This window comes from Diaporthe citri (genome assembly GCF_014595645.1).
Source record: "Diaporthe citri strain NFHF-8-4 chromosome Unknown scaffold_10, whole genome shotgun sequence".
Lineage (NCBI taxonomy): Eukaryota > Fungi > Ascomycota > Sordariomycetes > Diaporthales > Diaporthaceae > Diaporthe > Diaporthe citri.
Genome location: NW_025064855.1, coordinates 1,422,631 through 1,442,500, shown reverse-complemented (window position 1 = coordinate 1,442,500; position 19,870 = coordinate 1,422,631). Strand labels below are relative to the sequence as shown.

Below are 19,870 nucleotides of genomic sequence, written 5' to 3'. Positions count from 1 at the left end.
TAAGAGTAAATTACACATTTCGTTATATATTTATCTTATTTATTCTTTTAATAGCTATATAGTTTTAAAGCAGTTGTTAATATTTATGTATTTTTATTTTTTATAAATTAAATTATAAAGTTTATTTAATTTATATTATATATATATATATATATTATATAGTTTTAAAGTAATTATTAATATTTATATATTTTATTTTTTTATAAATTAAATTATAAGGTTTATTTAAAATAAGTAATATATATATATATATATATATATATTATAAATTAAATAAACTTTATAAAATATATTATAAAATTTATTAATTTATTATTTCCTCCAAATCTTTAATTTCCTTTTCCAACTCTTAAATATTATTAAATTTCCAATTCTTTAATAATATTAATTTTCTTATTATCTTTATATTAAGATTAACTCTTAACTTAGTAATAATATTATTAATAATAGAAAATATTATTTTTATAATAATAAATATAGCTGGAATAGCAAGGTATCTTTAGGCTAATATACTTAATATAGGGTATTGGAATTTATTATTTTTTTAATATTTTAATAAATCCAGCTATTTAAATATTAGAATTTATTTTTAAAAAAGCTTAAATCTTTTTTTAAAAATATATACCTTAGAATTATAAATAGGTTCTTATAAATAAATTATATACTCTTTTTTATTATTATTAAAAGAAGAATTAATATATAATTTATTATTAAAATTATGGTTTCATTAAGGGGAATTAATAAGTAAAGAATTAAATATATCTTTATTTAAATTAAAAACTTTTAATTTAACCTTAATAAATATTAATATAAATATAAAAGTAATAAAGAATAATTAATAAAAAGACTTACTTATTAAACTTAACCCTTAAGAGAGCTTTAATATCTTCTTTTATATTTAAATAAAAGTATAAATACTTATTTACTTAAAAATAAGATATTTTAAAGTTAGGGTTTAAAACTAAAGCTAAAATAAAAGATTTATAATCTTTTAAATTATTTTTAATTAATTTCCAAGGAAAATATTTTTTTAATTTATTTAAGCTAATTTTAATAGCTTTAATAAATATAAATAAATATTTTTTTATTTATATAATTAATATTATATTTTTTTTAAAATAAAATAAAAAGTAACTTATAAAGTTTGGCTTTTGCTTATACTTTCTTTTATACTTTTTTATTAAATCCTTTAATTTATTATATATTTAATAAATATATAATAACCCTTGAGAAAGAGTTATATATAACTCTCCTTATAATTTAATAACAGGTTTTAAAAAAACTTTAAAAGTCTTTTTAATTTATATAAGAATAAATAATTTAAATATGCTAAAGAATATATCTTTATATTCTTAATTTAAGGTATTCTTACTTATATAATTTAAAGGTTCCTTTAATTCTAAGAAAACCTTTAATATTATATAAGTAAAATTTCAATGTATAAGGGTATTTAATATTAAGTTAATATTTAATTTCTCTTATTATTTATAAAAAAAATATTAAATAAATACTTAAAGGGATATAAGATTTTTTATAATCCTTTAATAAGGATTTACTTTATATAGCCCTTTTAATATCTTTAAATAATAAATTATTAATCTTAATATTATATTAAGTTAATATAATTATTCAATATATATAGGTTATTATATTTAAAAAATATTAATATATAAAAATATAAAGAAATTAAGAAATACTTACTATTTTTAATAATATTATTTAATATTATAGTTTCCTTAGGATTTTAAGAATATTTATTTAAATAATCTTTAACTTTTAAATTTAAAGTAAAATTCTTTAAAATATTTTGCGCTATTAAATTAATAATATGCACTATATATTAAGTATTATTTTTAAAATCTTTATTTAAAAAGGAATTTAATTCCTTTTTAAATAAAGTAAGAAAAAAATTATTATTTAATGCATTATCCTAAGTAAAACTAATAAAAATAATGTTAATATATAATATATTATTAAATAATAAAAAAATTAAATACCTAAAAATATTATTAAATATGTAATGGGCTTGGGTTATTGCTTAAGCCGTAATGCATATCCATGCCGGGCCCATATTGCACCCAACCCTTTTACATGATAAAGCATATATTTAAAAGATAGATTTAAAGTTAAGCCCTTTTAAGGCTTAACTTACTTCTTAAATATTATAATTTATAACTCCTTTTAAGTACCTTTTAATAAATACTTAAAGCTAATTTATAATATTAAATTGCAATTTTTAAATTATATTAAGGAAAATACTTATATTATAAAAGTAAATAACCTTATATTTAGGATATTAACCTTTTTATAAAATGCATAGCTAGGAACCCCTTAACTTACTTTAATATTAAGTTATAAAAACATTTAAAAAGCGCCTTAGCCCTCTTAGCTATTTATAGTAATGCTTATTAATGTTAATAGCAATACCGTTATATCTCTCCTTATAGCAATACTTTATTAATTTGCAAAGCTTAAAGTATGTATAAATCCTCCTAACTTACCCTTAATTTAATGCAAGCCGCTCTTAATTAAGCCCTTATTTAATAATAATTAAAATAGCTTTTTAACTTAAAAAATTATAATGTAATATAAGCTGCAAATTAATATAAACTTTATTAAAGATTCTTAAAAGTATTAAATCTTTTTATAAAGTTAGTTATTTATTAAGATATAATTATATATTATAGCATTTTATAAGTAAGGCAAGTCTTAAAATGGCTTTAATATAAATAAGTTTTTTAAATACTTAAAGCATTGCTATAAAAATTTATATTAATAAGTAGCTGCTTTAGCTAAGCTTAAAATATTTTAAATATAGGATTGCAATAGCTTTGCTTAATTTTATATTTAATTTAAATAGTTAATAATATAAGTTAAGGGCTTTAAATAATTAAGCAAAGTAAAGCTAAATTATTTTTATAATTAGCTTTCTTTATAACTTTATAATAAGGCTATTAAGGCATTAATTTTGCATATAAATTATAATAAAGTAGTAAATATATATTATTAAATTGCTTATAAGTTAAAGGTATAAAACTTTAAGTATTAATAATATATAAGTTTAACTTTATGCTTCTTAAAGCCCTTAGCTTAAAGATAATAGGCAATGGGTTGAAATATAATAATAATAAATATAGTTATAATGGGCATAATAAAGGGCTAGAGCGTTAAAAATAAAAAGCCATAGGGGCATTAAGGCGCCTTTTCCTTTTAGCTAATTAGCAGCTAGGTTAGAGCATCTTAAATCTTTAAGTTTAAAAGGAAAGCTTAGTAAGGGCGCAAAGCATGCTTATATTATAGTTAATAAGGATACTTTATAATAAATTATAAACTTTTTTTTATAGCTATGCTAACCTAGGTTTAAGTTATAAAGCTAGCTATACCTTATAAAAAGGATTTTATTAACCTTAAAAGAAAAGATTAGCTTTTAAATAAAGTCTTATTTAAAAGTATAAGCCTTCTTTATAAGCTTAATTTATATAAAAATAATATTAATAAATATAAAATAAATTAAATAAGCTTTCTTTTTTAATTCTTATTATTATAAATTATAAGCATATTATTATTATTTAAGTAAATAATAAATATAGCTATTATATTATTATAAGTAAGTAATAAATATAAAAGGTAAAATTAAAGTTAATAGCTTTACCTATTTTAAGAAACTTAAGAATAGTTATTAGCTTATTATAAAGTTAATATATTATATATATAATATAGCTTTCCTTAAATATTAATGTATAATAGGTTTTTATTTTAATTTATATAGTTTTAAGCATAGTTTATCCCTTTATATTAAGCTTATTTTAGTTATGTTATTATAACGTTTTGCTAAACTTAGCTTGCAGCTATATAATAATTAACGTGGCTTAAGGGATGGTTATAAAGAAGGAAAGTTGGCAAGATATAAGTAATTTAGCTTAGTTAATTTTTAAAGCGGCTATAAGGGCGTAAATAAACTGTTTATCTTATGATAAGATAGCAAATATTATTTTAATAAGAATGAGCTTAAATAAAGTTATATAGATTTTTTAAGCTATAGCTTTTTAAAAGAAAGATAATAATAATATGGAATAATATAAGGCTAAGCTCTTATTAAAGAAGGTATAGGATTTTGCTAGCCTTTTTAATAAGGAATAAGCTTTTACCCTTTTATTATATTAAAATTAGTTTAATTATTATATTTATTTATTATTAATAGAAAATAGGTTTGTATTAGCATTACTATGGGGCTTATTATATAATATGCCTTGAAATTAGCTACTTAAGTTATGGAAATAAGTTATGGAACTTTGTAATAAGAGTTAAATAAGGGCTAGCTTCTTATTTATAACGGCTTTAATCCTCTTAATGCATAAAGTAAATAGGGGGTAGCGGTTTTATATAAATTATTATACCTTAAATAAAATAACTTAATAGGATTATTACCCCCTTTCTTTTATTAAAGAGATATTATGCTTTCTTTTTAACGCTTAATAGTTTATAAAGCTAAATGTTTATATAGCCTTTTATTAAATATAAATGGCAAAGAAATAAGAGTACTTAATGGCATTTTAAACTTAATTTAAGTTATTTAAATAGCTAGTTTACTCTTTTAATTTATTTAATATACTTATTATATTTTAATAATATATTAACTTAATCCTAGCTAATATCTTAAAAGTTTATATAATAGCATATTTAAATAATATATTAATATTTTCCTTAAGCTTAAAGAAGGATTATATAAGGAAAGTATGGAAGGTTTTATATTATTTATAAAATATTAAATTAAATTTAAATTAAGATAAATATAAGTTTATAATAAAGAAGGTAAAGTATTTAGGCTTTATTGCTATAGTTAAAATAAGCATTTAAGTAAACTTAGAAAAGGTTAAGGTAATTTAAAAATAAAAGGCGCTATAAATGGTTTGCAATATTTAAAGCTTTATAAAGTTTATAAACTTTTATTATAACTTTATTAAAAACTTTTTTAAAGTTATTAACCCCTTTCTTTATCTTATTATTAAGAGGATTTTTTTTTAATAAAGAAGCAAGAAAAATATAGCTTTTTATTATTTTAAGGTAATATTTATAAAGGTATTAATCTTAGCTAAATAGAATTTAAATTTAAGTATAATAATAAAGGTAAATTGCTTAAAGATAGCTCTTAATATATACTTATTAATTTAAAAAAAGGGGGCTTTTTACTTAATTACTTACTACTTTGCAAAGCTTTCTTTAATATAATAAAATTATATTATTTATAATAAGGAGCTATTAATAATAATTAAGGCCTTAAAGATATAATTATTTATATTTTAAAGTATATTTTGCCTATTTATAATACTTATAAATTATAAGGGCCTTAAATATTTTATTAGCTTTTAACTTTTTTTAAAAAGGTAAGCTTAATAAGCTAAAACTTTATTCTTTTTCTGTTATAATCTTTAATACTGCTTAAAAATATAAGCATAATATCTTAATATATTATTATAATGAAAATAAGATAGGATAATCTTAAAAGAAAATTATATAATTAAAATGCTTTAATTAATTTTAATAATAATCTTTAATGCTTATGCTATTATGCTTATAAAGCTATAGCTATTTAATAAATTAATATTAGCTATACTTTAAAATAAAGGAGTTTAATAAAACTTATAATATGAGATTTATTATAAGGTAATTATATTTAGCTAATAATGGTTTTTTAAAAAAATTAAAATAGCGGTTTAAATCGCTAATTATACTTTTAATATATATAGCATGCTTTAATTTTAAGGTTAACTATAACTTTTAAGTTAAGAATTGCTTATTATATTAATATTATAATAAGCTTATGATTTTCTTATAATAAAGTATTTAAAATAAAAAGAAACCTTTTAAATTCTTTTATATAACTTTTATTAAAAAAATATATTATAAGCTATTTAGCATTTTATTTAAAATTGCAATATATATTGCTAAACCCAGCTTAATTAATAGCTATAATAAGGCCTACTTTACCTTATTCCTTCTTTAAATTGTTATTAATTTTAAATATTTATTAACTTTATAATAAACTTGCCAGCTTATAAGGGCGGCTTATATAATTTAATGGTTATTATAAATTACCTTTTAAAATAGGTTTTCTTAAAAGCAATATACTTTATAATTATAAAAAACTATGCATAATGCTTTATTACTTTATAATGGCGCCATTATGGGTTCCTTATATTCATTATTAATAACTAAGGCTTTAATTAAACAAGGGCATTTTAAGCTTCTTTATATGCTTAGGTGGGTATGAAATGCCTTTTATTTATAATATATTACTTTAAAATGGACGGTAGTATAAAGTAAATAAATTAGGAAGTATAAAAATACTTATATAATATTACTACCTTCTTATAAAATAACTAAGCTAATTACCTTTTAGCTTATTAAATGGCGCTAAATAATAAGGACTTAATAATAACTGGCTAAAGCTTAAATTAGCTGGTAAACGGGTTTAATATGCAGGCGGTCCTAAGCCCCCTGGATATAATAATGTTTACGGCTAATTTTAAGGGCTAAGCGGTTACATTTTTAAACCACTTTTAAATTAAAATGGATATTGCTTAAGCTGTTATTATTTTTATTTAGCAATAATAAAAGCAGGTAGTTAATAAATGCTATTAAATAATGAAAAGGTTTTGCATTAATAACTAAGTATAGCTATCCCTAAGGCACTTTTAAATTACTTAATTAATAAAGAAGCTTAACTAGCTATATTAAAAATATATTATAATAAATATTTCTATACCTTAAATATATTAAATTAAGTTTATCTTACTTTTAATATTAATTAAGTTAAGTGCGTTGCAAAAGATTTACTATTTATTTAAATATTTATAAATACTTAGCTAAATGTTATACTAATTTTAAATAAAGTAAATAAAAGCTAAAATAAAAAATACCTTATAAAGAAAATTTTAGCAATTAAGAATATGCTAAGATATTTATAAAATAATCTCCTTAAGAGGCAAGTTTATATTAAATGAAAAGGCTAAGATATATTAATATAAAAACCCCTTAAAAACTTATAAGGATTAATAACCCTTAATATATTTAAGGCGCAATAAGGGGATGCCATTATTTATAAGGGATTGCTTATTTAAGGTAATTATAAGGCAGGCTTATATTAAGCTTAATAAGCTTACTTAAAAATATGATAAAAAGTAATAAGGGTTATAGGTAAGGATGGAATAAAGATAAATAGGATCTTATTATATTATTATAAGCTATTTAAATAAGGCTGTAAGGCAAGCCTTAGGTATTTATTATGCTTAGGTAGGGTGTAATAATAATAGGATTTAAATTTATAATCTTATTTATATATAAATGCTCTTAATTAACTAGGATTTATTATATACCTACTTAATAAATAAACTAAATCCCCCTTTTATAAAAATTAAGTAATATATTAAGCTAAAAGAAAATTAAGCTATATAACTAATCTTCCGTAAGGCGAAACTATATTAAGTATACTACCCTCTTAAAATTCCTTTACCATTATCTATTTAAGCAGGCATATTAAAAATATTTAATTATAAAATTAAAAATTATAAAGATTAATAATAAGGCTATAATAATTTAATAATAATAAAAGTTAAATTTATAAATTCTTTATTTAAAAATAAAGCTTTTAATTACTTAGATTTATTATAGCTATAATAATAGGCTGGGCTAGTTAATGCTTATAATAAGGGGCATTGCAGCTAAAAAAGAGTAAGTTTTTAAAGTCTTCTTCCTTATTTTCTTGCTTTTCCTCCTTAAACTTATTATAAGTATAATAGTAACTTAAATTATAACCATGCTGCTTAACGTTAAAGACTTAATTAGCAAGGGTATTTAAAACATTAATTATTACATTAAACTGCTTATAATAGCAATCCTTAAATATATTAAAACATACCTAAGGTTATATTAATATAAATATAAAAAAAGAATAAAGAAGGTATTTATATTAAAAACGCATATATTATTAACATAATGATTAGCTTTAGCTCTTTAATTATTATTAAAAGTTATAAAGGTATTTATTACTTTTTAAATAAAGCAAATTAATTAATAAGTATTGGCACTAACATTATTAATATAATGCATAATTGCATTAGCATTAATAGGGAATAAAAATATATTAGCAAGCTATAATGGGGTTAAAGATATACTCTTAATAAAGTTAGCAAGGGCATTAATTAAGGTTATGCCGTAAAAATAAGCATAGCTATTTAAGTAAATAGCAAAGATAATAAGGAGCGGCTTTGTTAATATAATGTTTATAACTTTATAAAAATTAATAATAGCATAGTTAAAGGCTAAAGTAAATATAGCTATATTGCTATAAGCAAGAATAGTAAACTTAATTTGCTTAAAAATAAGAATATGGCTATTATTAACGGCAATTATTTCCTTTAAATAATATTATGCATTTTATAATAATAATAAATTGGTAAATATATATATATGCTAAATATACTTATGCTTGCAATAGCAGCAGTTAATGCAAAACGCGTTATAACCTTTAGGGATATAAATAAGCGGCTTGCTAATTTTATAAAATATTATAATGCATAGTTTATAAGGGAAGGATAGTTGCTTAATAAGCTATTAATCTTTATTATTAAAATTATTAAGCATTTAATATAATCTCATAACGTAATATTCCTATATTTAATTAATAATTATAATAAGCTTATGCTAAGAGAAAAATAAGGCAATCTTAAGGGTTATATTGCCAGGGCAATAAGGCGGCTTATCATCGCTACTATTATTAGCAGCGGCTATATTAAAGCCGCCATGCTAATTATTAAAACCCGTAATGGAAGCCATTTCTTGTTCTTCTTCTTGCGCGGTAGGAGTGGAGCGGGTATTAAGGAGAACATTAAGGGACTGTATAGGTATTGATTATGCTAAGGAAGGTTTCCTAGCTAAGGGTAAGATAAAGCTAGGGGGCAATTAATATAAATAGAGAAATAATTGCAAAGGCAATAGGAAAGTTATATAAAGGCAATAAAATAATGCGCATAATAAATGCATTATAATAATAATATAGTATTAAGAAAAAGGAATTGCAAAGAAAAGTGCAATTATAGGGAAGTTATCTTAAGCAGTAATAATAAATATAGTACAAAGGCAATAACTACGGCAGGCAATGTTAATGCATTAATAAAAGCGCGCTATAATTTAAGGCTAGCAATATACATAGCCTATATATAACCGCAATATATTAATAAAGAACTATATATATAATAACAACATTATTACATTATAATAGCCCATAATATGCATAATATATACTTTACATTATATTATGCTAAGTATAATATATAAATATAGCTAATATAAGAATGAAATAAATAATTATTATTCTTAAGATAGATAAATATAGCCTTAAGATTAATATATAATAAGGTAAATATATAACCGGCATAAGATTGCAAGAGCTTTAGGTTTAATTCTTATTATGCATAATATAAAAGTAAAAAGGGGGCTATATAATGGGCTTAGGCTATTACCTAAGCCATAATGCATATTTATGCTGAGCTTATATTATACTCAACCCTTTTATATAATAAGGTATATACTTAAAAGATAGATTTAAAGTTAAGCCCTTTTAGGGCTTAACTTATTTCTTAAATATTGTAATTTATAACTCCTTTTAAGTACCTTTTAATAAACGCTCAAGGCTAACCTATAATAAAATGTTATATTAAGATAACTTTTAATAAACTTTTAAAATTCTTTAAAAAGAATAAGGTTAATATATCTTTCTTTTAACTTAAAAAATCCAATTAATTTATATATTAATTGGAATTTTAAATTAATATAAGAGATTATTACCTTTAAATAAGCTATATTAGCTTTAAAAGTCCAATAATTAAAAATAAAAGAAAATTTACCATTAAAGATAATATTTTCTTTTAATTTTAAGTTAAGCCTTATTAAATTTATTTTAAAAGTATTATTTAAAATATTTTTAATTTTTAAATGATTTATTATAAGGGTAAATTTAGAATTTTATTGGTTTTTTTTAGAAAATAATAATAAAAAGGGAAAATTACTTATAGGTTAAGGTAAGATAATAAGTTTTAAAAAGACTTTAAATTTAATATATTAAAAGATAAATTATTTTTAATAATAAAATTTAAAATCTTTTTAAAGGTATTATTATTTATAAAATTATCTTTTAATTTCTTTGCTAAAATAGCAAAGAAATTAAAAGAAAAAACCTTTAAATATAATATTAATATTTATATTAATATTTAAAATAAAAGAAATATTTACTTTTTAATTAAGTCTTTTTACTTTCCTTATTATAAGGAGTAATAAGGTGTTTTGCTTTATAATAACGTTAATAATTTAAAGTTTAAAAAAGCTTTAAATTATCTTTATATTTATAAGAATATTTAAATAAATATTAATTTAAAAACTAAATAAGATATTAATTTAATAAAAAAAACTTTAAATAATATCTTTCTTAAATTATTTTATATATTAATTATATAATTAAATGTTCTTAAAGAATATTATTAAATATATTTTTATTATTAATGGTTTTTAAGATAATAACTTTATATTATATTTAATTAATTATAATTTAATATAAATATAATTAAATATAAATAAAATATATTTAAAAAAATAAATTTTATTTATATTAAGTTATATGCTTTTAGGATTAAAGAAATAACTTACTAAATATAAGTATTATAAGCTAGCCTTGGGTTATTTGCCGTAAGGTGTTTAAATGGGGTTTATATTTAAAGTATAAAGGAAAAGGTTTACTCTCCATTTACATTTACATTAAAGCCTATTCTTATAAAGCCAAAGCTTATTAATTAATCACAATAAGCAAAGTTTAAATTATAATATATCTTCTTTTTTTAAGTTTTTATGGCAAGCTTTAAAGGGTAGCTATATAATAAAAAATAAAGAACATTATGGTTTAATTATAAATTAAATATCGCTTTTTACCTAGTTATTTAATTATACCTTAGCGCCTTTTAATTATATTAAAGGCCTAGCTTATTATTTATAATTAGCATGCCTTAGCCCTTATAATTTAATATGTTAATTAAAGTAAGCTAATAAAAAATAATTATTTAAGCATAAGTTAGCGGCTAAATTAACAGCATTCTTATAATTCTTTAATACAAGCTTTTTGCATAAGCTTCCTTACTTAAAACTTTAAAACTATAAATTTATTATATAATTCGCGATTAATTAGCGCTTAATTGCAGGTAATTTGCTTTATTAACGGGAATTTCCTAGATTTTAAGCATTTTTATGGCGTTAAATTAATTAGCATGCAGCTAATCTACTTTAAGCTTGGGTTAACGCTAAGCTAGTATTACTTTTAAGCCCTATCTTATAGAAAAAATTTTGCACCCCCTTAAATAAACTCCTCCCCCTTGCCAGCCTTAATTAATAAAAGCTATATCTTTATTTTCTTATAGCAATTTAAGGTAATTATACTTATAATAATTAAGTTAATTATATATAAAATACTTAACTTTACTTATTAAGATTATCGCAATATTAATATTTATTACTTTATTTTTTTAAGGTTAAGTATTATTTTTCCTTATTGCAGCGCTAAAAACGCCTTTATATTGCTATAAGGTAAAGTAAAAGGCCTTAAATATATTTAACTACTTTTTATAATTAAGCTAAGCTTTTATTATAAAGGTTAAGCTATTAGCCATTAATAATATTTTATATTTATTTAGCCAACTTTAAGTTTTTATTATATAAATTAATTAATTAAATTAAGCAAGAAATTTTATTATTTCCTGCTTATAATACTGCTATAACGTAATTAAGCTAAGCTTAGCATGCCTTTATTTAAAAAAGTCCCTAAATGCAAAGTAAACCTTCTTTAAAAAGCTTTTTAACTACCCCTTAAATATCTTTATAAAATTAATATAAAGTAAAAATTAATTACGGAAAGTTCCTAGTTAATTAAATATATAAAAGAATTAAGCCCTTTTAGCGCTAATTGCTTTCCTATTTACTGCAAACTTAGCCCTTATCTTTACTAGCTAAGTTACTAAATATTCTTAAGATAAGAGTTCCTTTAAATAAAGAAAGGCTTAATGGATTATCATTATTTTTTTTAAGTTTTGCTATATTAAGTTTTATATAATTGCATTATAAGTTTATAATACAAAAGGACTTTAAATATATATTATAGGCTAGCCTTGAGTTGTTTACCATAAGGTATTTAAATGGGGTTTATATTTAAAGTACAGAGGAAAAGATTTACTCCTTATTTACATCCATGCCAAAGCCTATTCTTATAAGGCTAAAGCCTATTAATTAATTACAATGAGCAAAGCCCAAACCGTAATAATAAGATATTAATATTTATTAATTTTCCTTTTTTAATAGGGAGGAGTATATAAATAAATAAATTATTTTAAAAAATATAAATATTTATTTTTTTAAGAGGAGGGAGTTTATAAGTTAGGGAATTAAATTTATCTTTTATAATAAAAGGTGTTTAAGAATTTTCTTTTAAAAAAGAAATATTATAATTCTTAGTAAAAATTATTAAAGAATTAATAAAAGATAAGGGAGTAAAAAAAAACATTTTATTTATATATAATAAATAAAATAATAAAAGTATATAGGTAGTTAAGGTTTAAGGAGATAATGAATAGGTAGAGTAGGCTTAAGGAGTGATAAAGAAAGAAGAAAGAGAGAGAAAGAGAGAGAGAGAAAGAAAGGTTTATATATATATAAAAAAAAAAAAAACGAATAGTTTATTCCTCCGAATTGGCTAAATATTATTAGGAATAGTGTATTAAAAGGTTGCGCCAGCTTGTCCAAACTGGTTTTATTAAGCAATTCTATTCCTTATGGCTTTAGGTGCATAATTCTTAACAATTAGGGTATTATGGATAAAGTAACTTATGTCCGCGTAAGCTATTATAGGGCCTCCTAAGTATCGCTGGTTTAGTGCTACCGCACCTTATCCACGGGCTGTTATTTATATTCTCCCATTAGTAATGCTAATACGCTTAAGGCCCGGGCATAACGGGGATTAAACTTGCAACCTTGGCATGAATAGCTATAAGCCAAGCTACCAGCTAAGATAACCATTTATAGCTACTATTTATTAGGAACAGTGCATTAAAAGGTTGCGCCAGCCTATTTAGATTGGTTTTATTAAGCAATTCTATTCCCTATGGCTTTAAGTGCATAATTCCTAATAAATATTTACCTAAAGAAATATATAATATTTTAATTTTTAAAATATTAATAAGCTTTTAAAATAATATAAAAATATATATAAATAAAGAATAATTTAAGGAAAATTCTTATATATCTTTTATATAATTATTTAAATATATTTAATTTAAATTTAAATAATATATGTTTTTATTATAACGGAATTTCAGGGTTTAAAACTATTTAATTTGGATAGTTAATTACCCTGAACTTGTTTTAAGCTAAAATAAGCCCTATAGCTACTTATAAACTTAAAGTGTTTATAAGGGTAAATAAGCCTTAATAAGCCCTATAGCTACTTTTTAAGTTATAATATTTATAGGGGCAAATAAGCCTTAATAAGCCTTATAGCTACTTTTTAAGTTATAGTATTTATAGGGGTAAATAAGCCTTAATAAGCCCTATAGCTACTTTTAAAGTTAAAGTATTTATAAGGATATATAAGTTTTAATAAATCTATTTAAATAAATCTATTTATTATTTATGGAAATTTTTAATATATATAAAAATATAATATTTATATTTAAAAAAAAATCTAATATTATTATATAATTTTATTAAAAAGTATTTTAAGTTTTTATTTAAGGTAAAACTTAATTAAAGTTAAATATTTATTTTTTTAAAGAGTAAATATATTTTAAAAGTTTTTTATATATAAAGATTAAAATATAAGCTTTTAAAAAATATTTTATTTATATTTATAGCTTTATAAACTATTAAAATATTAAAAGTTATATTTAGGTAGTTATGTTAAGAGTAAGGGGAAGGGGGGGGGTATAGGATATATATATTATATATAATATATATACATTATATATACTTATAAGGAAGCCAAATTATATATATTTCGTAATTCCATAATATATATAATATAATTATATATAGCGTTAATAAAATTTATAATAATTGCTCGTAATAATTATAATAATGCTTATTAATTTATTAATATATAAATATAATGTAAATTCCTTGCTTATAATTATATGCTATATCATGTATTAATAGCTAAGGGTTTAAATAACCCTTAAAATAGATTTTATTTTATTTTTAACTCTTTTAATTCTTTTAATTCTTTTAATTTTTTTAATTCTTTTAATTCTTTTAATTCTTTTAATTCTTTTAATTCTTTTAATTCTTTTAATTCTTTTAATTCTTTTAATTCTTTTAATTCTTTTAATTCTTTTAATTCTTTTAATTCTTTTAATTCTTTTAATTCTTTTAATTCTTTTAATTCTTTTTCATTTAATTAATTTAATTTTTTAGTTTTTTAGTTAAACTTAATTTAGTTTATAGTTTTTTAGTTTTAGTTAATAAGCTTAACTAAAAACTAAAAACTACATTAAGTTTTTAAAAAAGTACTAACTTAAAACTAAAACTAAAAACTACATTTAGTTTAACTAAAACTCAAAACTAATTTTACAACCCTGGTATCGGCATCGAACCAACCCCTTGGGGCAGGGCTGCCTCCAGTCGTCTCAACTCTCACCCAGTCCTGACCATCGACATCGAAGGCCCACACATCAGAGAGCATCTTCCCAGCACCGGCATGACCTAGAGAACTAGGATCACACTCCCCGAACATAGTGACGAGATACGTCTTCCCCTTGACCGTCACGGCCACAAGCGTAGATACGCTCCTCGGCCCAGGCCCGCTCTTCCCATCGGACTTGAACGCAAAAGACGACCATTCGTTCGTGGCCAAATCATACGTATCAACCAAGCCCCCCTGCTCGGTCGTCCCGTCAAACCCGTTCATCCTGTACAGCTTGCCGCCCGAGTAAGCTATGCTGGTGCCGCCCCTCGCCGGCTCCGGCGCCGCCGCGAGCTCGCTCCACGCCCGCGAGCCGAGGCTGAAGGAGCACCAGTCCTGCAGGCGGCCCTTTTCGGGGACCCGGCGTGGACGAAAAGGAGGTCGGACCCGTCCGACGCCATGGCGTGGTAGCTGCGGCGGGCGGGGAAGGGCCTCTCCGGGTCCGCGGGCTTGAGGAGCTCCCAGCTCGGCTGTGAGGGCGTGTAGCGCCAGACGGCGCCGTCCTCCTCCACGGGTGCCATCGCGATGCCGCCGCATGGTGTCAGGGCCTCTGGTGGAGCGTCGAGTGTTGAGACCTCGGCTGGGGGTTTGTGCGGTCAGCAGCAGCCACGAGATGGAAAGTGATGGCGAGCCACCCACCTTTAGATGCCCCGAGACTGATAACGTCCAGTCGATTGTCGACTGGTTGACGCGGCACTAGTTCACCACCAAGTATGAAAATGTTGGAACCTAGGACTGAGAGACACTGTGAAGAGCGCTGGAGGCGCGCACTCTGAGTGAGCTGTGTCCAAGTTGCTGATAGTTTCGTCATGGCGGCTGAAGAAAAGGTTGAGGCTTGATGGAAGGTTGTTGCCTGAAAGCACGAGTAATAATACTCAGCTCTGGTTGTAGCACAGTCCTGGGGCGATGCTCTGCATTTATTTAATAATTAAATAAACCTAGGATGCAAATGGCGGAGAGGGACTAATCGCCGCTGAGTAACCCCTGAGGCGCTCAGGAGGAAGGAAGACCGCCTCCGCTTAGTCATTATAATGCTCCATTGAGCTCCAAGCTCACAAGAGCGATACACTTGACCCCTGAGCTTCGATCATCCCAGGTTTTGGAAAGCTGGAGCTTTTACCCCGGCCCCCATTCTGAGCTCGCATACTTCACCGCCGAATACCTTGACCTTTAAGACGTGGGCAAGGACAGCCGAGTCGGGGCGATTTAATATCCCCTTGTCACCAGCACGAGAAAAGAGGTTTCGCAATTACTGGATGGAGTCAGGTCCCGTGATCTGCCTCCTCTCTGCTAGCCTTTCTGATTGCACATGTGCCCAGAAACACAAGTTCCATTATAAATGAATTCGTGTCTTTGATGCATGCAACCTCACTGGGAGTCAATGGACTGGTTGTCATACACCGAACAAGATTGCTAGCCGAAATCAGGAGTTCCAAATCCTGTTGTCCTTGTTCGCTTAGGGGGTGTACGAGCATGTTGAGCAAGAGCGTAATGGCAGCGGGCGTAGCATAGCGGACAACCGGCCTGCAACGCATGTGAGTGTCGGGGAAACGGTCAAAGTGATAGAGCGGTGTGCCCACGAGAGATTCGGACCAAAAGCAGGATGAGATAGTCACATACCAGAACGCTTCTTCCGAAAGGGCCTTGATCATGGCTTTCAAACATTCGAGAATTGAGCGGCTAGCCTCTAGGGAAATGTCGACACTGGAATGAATCAATCTATGGCGATCCTCCGCTATATTACTAATATCTGTACTGGCAGCCCTGAATCGTCTCACAGCCATATGTACAACGACCATCAGGTACAGATATTCAAGTTGGAGGTAGACATAGCGCATGTCCTTCGCTCTAGACCCGAGCGAGTTGAAGAAGGAAGACGAGATAAGAGCGGGACGCTGGGGTGAATGAATAGACAAACGCCAGTTCTCGATTTGGTCATCTAGGTGACGAATGTTTAGGAGTACTTGGCTGTCAAAGTCCTTAAAGGCTTTAGGCGAGTATAAAAGTCGGCAAATTCGTTCTTTAATTTGGGCTAGTCGAATATCTCTGGGAAAGGGTGGCATTGTATACGCACGGTCTGTCTGGTCGGTATCAAAAGATGTTGTGAAAGTGAGCAGGTCAATGCGGTTTCTCAAACAGTCCTGCGGTAATGCCAGGTCACAAAACTCATCGATGAGCAGTGGAGGGACGCCGGTATGGGGAGAGAGGTCTTTATCTGACGTATAGCAAAGCCAAAGATCATGCGGCCATGGCAGCTTCGCCGTTGGTCTGGAGATGGCGTGGTAGTATCATGATCCGGGGGAAGACATGTATGGTATCCCAAGGCGCAAACTGTACGACAGGCGATGGAGTGGTAAAAGGACGCGTCTTGCCAATTACCACTCAAACTGCATCGCATTTGCTTTTGAGCTAGCTGTCAGCATCTCCACTGGTCATGGGTCATGGCAATAGCTGCGGCTAAGGTAACTTACTAATATAAGCACTACAATAAGAGTGTCAAGGCTCATGTAGCCGGGAATGAGTGATAGCAGACGCTGTGCCTTTATGGCGGATCTTTCTGGGTCCAGCGGTGAGGGACCCGCACCTGGTACTTTCATACGACCCGCGATGGAAAGAGCAGCCAGAACACAAGCTCTGGCAGCAATGTGCGTGGGCGACGATAGAGGGTCATCAAGAATCTCGTAAGCTGTGTCAAGTGTTGTCTCGAATAATACAGGGTCGATGACAGGAAACACTAGTGGTGCGTAGGTGCTAAAGAATGGCTTCAGGACCCATTTGGCCGTGCTTTGGTCTATCAGGCCCAGAAGACCCGAGTCGGATTCATCGAGATGCAAGGCTGAAAGCGATGTTGGCCTGTAGATGGGAATTTGAAATTCACCCCATTTTGACTTGCTGCCCGGTCTGTAATGAAACCCATCGCTCGCCTTCATCGGAGAATATCGGCACACCGTTGAAAAACTAATGTGGACCAAGGTACTTCGCCGCAGAATGCAGCGGTCCAGGCGAGATGGCGACGTGGCAGGGAGGCGTCACCTGAGAATCCACTGTCTGTGGGGTGATTTGGTCCCTTGCGGGACTTCTTGACGCCGCTGTTCTCCCAGATGAGGCGACCAGTGATGGGGAGGCAGTATTACTTGAGGCTTCGGATGCGACGGGCTGAGGCAGAGCGCCCTCGAGCTCTGCAACGCGACGCGCAACTTTGAAGCTCGTGGACATCACTCGACTGGGCCCTGAAGAAGTTTACGTTAGAGTAAATGACTCCGTGATCCAAGGGGATGCCGAGTTTGTAGTTGGAAAGCAACAAATTTCAATTGCCATGATAACCAACCTCTTCCGCTGTTTTCGTGCCGGCCGCTTTCTCACAAACGTGCACTCAAGACTATGATGTTGGCACCAATTGCACGGAGTACCTGGGACGGTGATGGCACATCTCTATCTACGTATGGTGGGATGCGTTAGTAAGCCATATCTCTGAGAAAGCTCAAGACTTACCTTGCGCCGATAGCACACATCACACGCTCGTTTCTGGGGCATCGTCCATAGGGCATTGAGGCGGCACAGCAAGAATGACTCTGGGAGAAACGCCGCGGCCGCCGCTGACACATGCGATGTGAAGAGGAAACAGAGATGACTCAGCGGAAGTCTGAGTCTCTCGGCCCGCTTACGTAAAGTTGAATTCACACTCGAGTCCAATAGCGATGCGCTGCACTGCACCACTTTGCCCTCTTGGTTCTAGCAGACGGCATCGATCCACATCACTTGCGACTCATTTCCACCGCCAACATGCTGCGGCGCCTCTATCAGACTTTGTTTGCATTACCGCCGGCTTCGACCGACAATCGGCTACGGATGTCCGGATTTGAATGCCTTTCTCGTCTACCGGCCCACGACCATGACGATGCCTCAAAATTGGGCTCGACGGGGTGATACTCGACCGCTACAAAGACCCAACAATTGCGGGCAAGCCAAAGGTCAAGTCTGAAAGTGTCATTTCAAGGCTTGCTGGTGCCCCAAATTCGTAGACTCACCCAAAGCCCTCAGCACAGTAGGTACGCAACAGCTTGGTAGACCTGGCGCCGGAACCGGAGAAGGACCATGCTTCAAGCCGACATTGTGACAGTGGCTCACAGTGGAATAATCTCAGCCGAAGAAATCCATGTCCAAACACAAGGCTAGGTAACATCATCAACATGCCAAAGGGACTGTACTTGTGGCTATTGGACGAGCCGCGTAGCTGCGTATGTCGTCTCGATATTCCGTAGTTCATTACAGCCGCGCATGAGCCAGATTGTCTCCACGTTACTGGTGAAAGTATCCGGGGTAGGTTCAACAGAGACCAGCCAAACTCGTTAAAGTTGAGTTTAGACTTACCCCCTCCTCCATTTAGCAAAGTCACATCTTCTCATGACCGTTCTAGATTTGAGGGGCCGCTTGACAGGAGGGGTGACTATCGAGGTAATTTTGTGGTTCAACACAAAAATTAGGCCATTGGGCTCTCACTAATTATCTCGTTGCCTCCTCGAAGCAGCGATCAGGCTGTCGAGGTCTCAATGTGATCTAGACCCACCGTGCGAAACCCTTGCTGCCTCAGATTGGCGAGGGTGTCAATTGATTGTGACTCTGAGGTTATTAGAGTTTGGCCGGACTGAAACATCACTGAGAGATAGAGACTTTGCGATCTTCAACCAAGTCTTGGCTGACCGGAAAAGTGGGCGTAGAACACCGGCTCATTCCAAGGTGCCAGGGAAAGGCGGACGGGTGAGAACACCGACGGTGCCAGTGCCCAGGCTGGCTTAATTACAGCGTCCCTGCCCGAGTACAACCTTTCCCGAGCTACACATGTGGTTATTTCAGGGGCGGAAGTCATTCACCGATGTTTAAGTTATGTTTTCGCTCAAAAGAATCGCGGCTCACCCGCCGAACCCGAAATCTACGTAGGTACCTGGGTAGGTCTTCAACAACGACAGTAGCATTTCGGCATGATCCGGAAAAATACCTTTTCAGGTACTATCAGTAGTAAAAGCCTTTCTGAGTCCACTATTGGGACCAGTGAGAGCCCGATGTGAAATCAGATAGTGTCAACCGCAAGAACTCCAGGTC

At 28.6% G+C, this 19,870-nt stretch overlaps 1 protein-coding gene across 1 annotated transcript; it reads right to left on the bottom strand.

The window, feature by feature from the left end:
• Positions 1-14,608: 14,608 nt before the first annotated feature.
• On the bottom strand, positions 14,609-15,581 carry INS49_003597 (uncharacterized protein; the record flags this gene model as incomplete). The annotated part of the gene is made up of 4 exons (XM_043164391.1): positions 14,609-14,614; positions 14,726-15,089; positions 15,158-15,350; positions 15,410-15,581. 4 exons carry the CDS (start codon positions 15,579-15,581, stop codon positions 14,609-14,611), a joined length of 735 nt encoding a protein of 244 aa, XP_043019156.1.
• Positions 15,582-19,870: the final 4,289 nt, after the last annotated feature.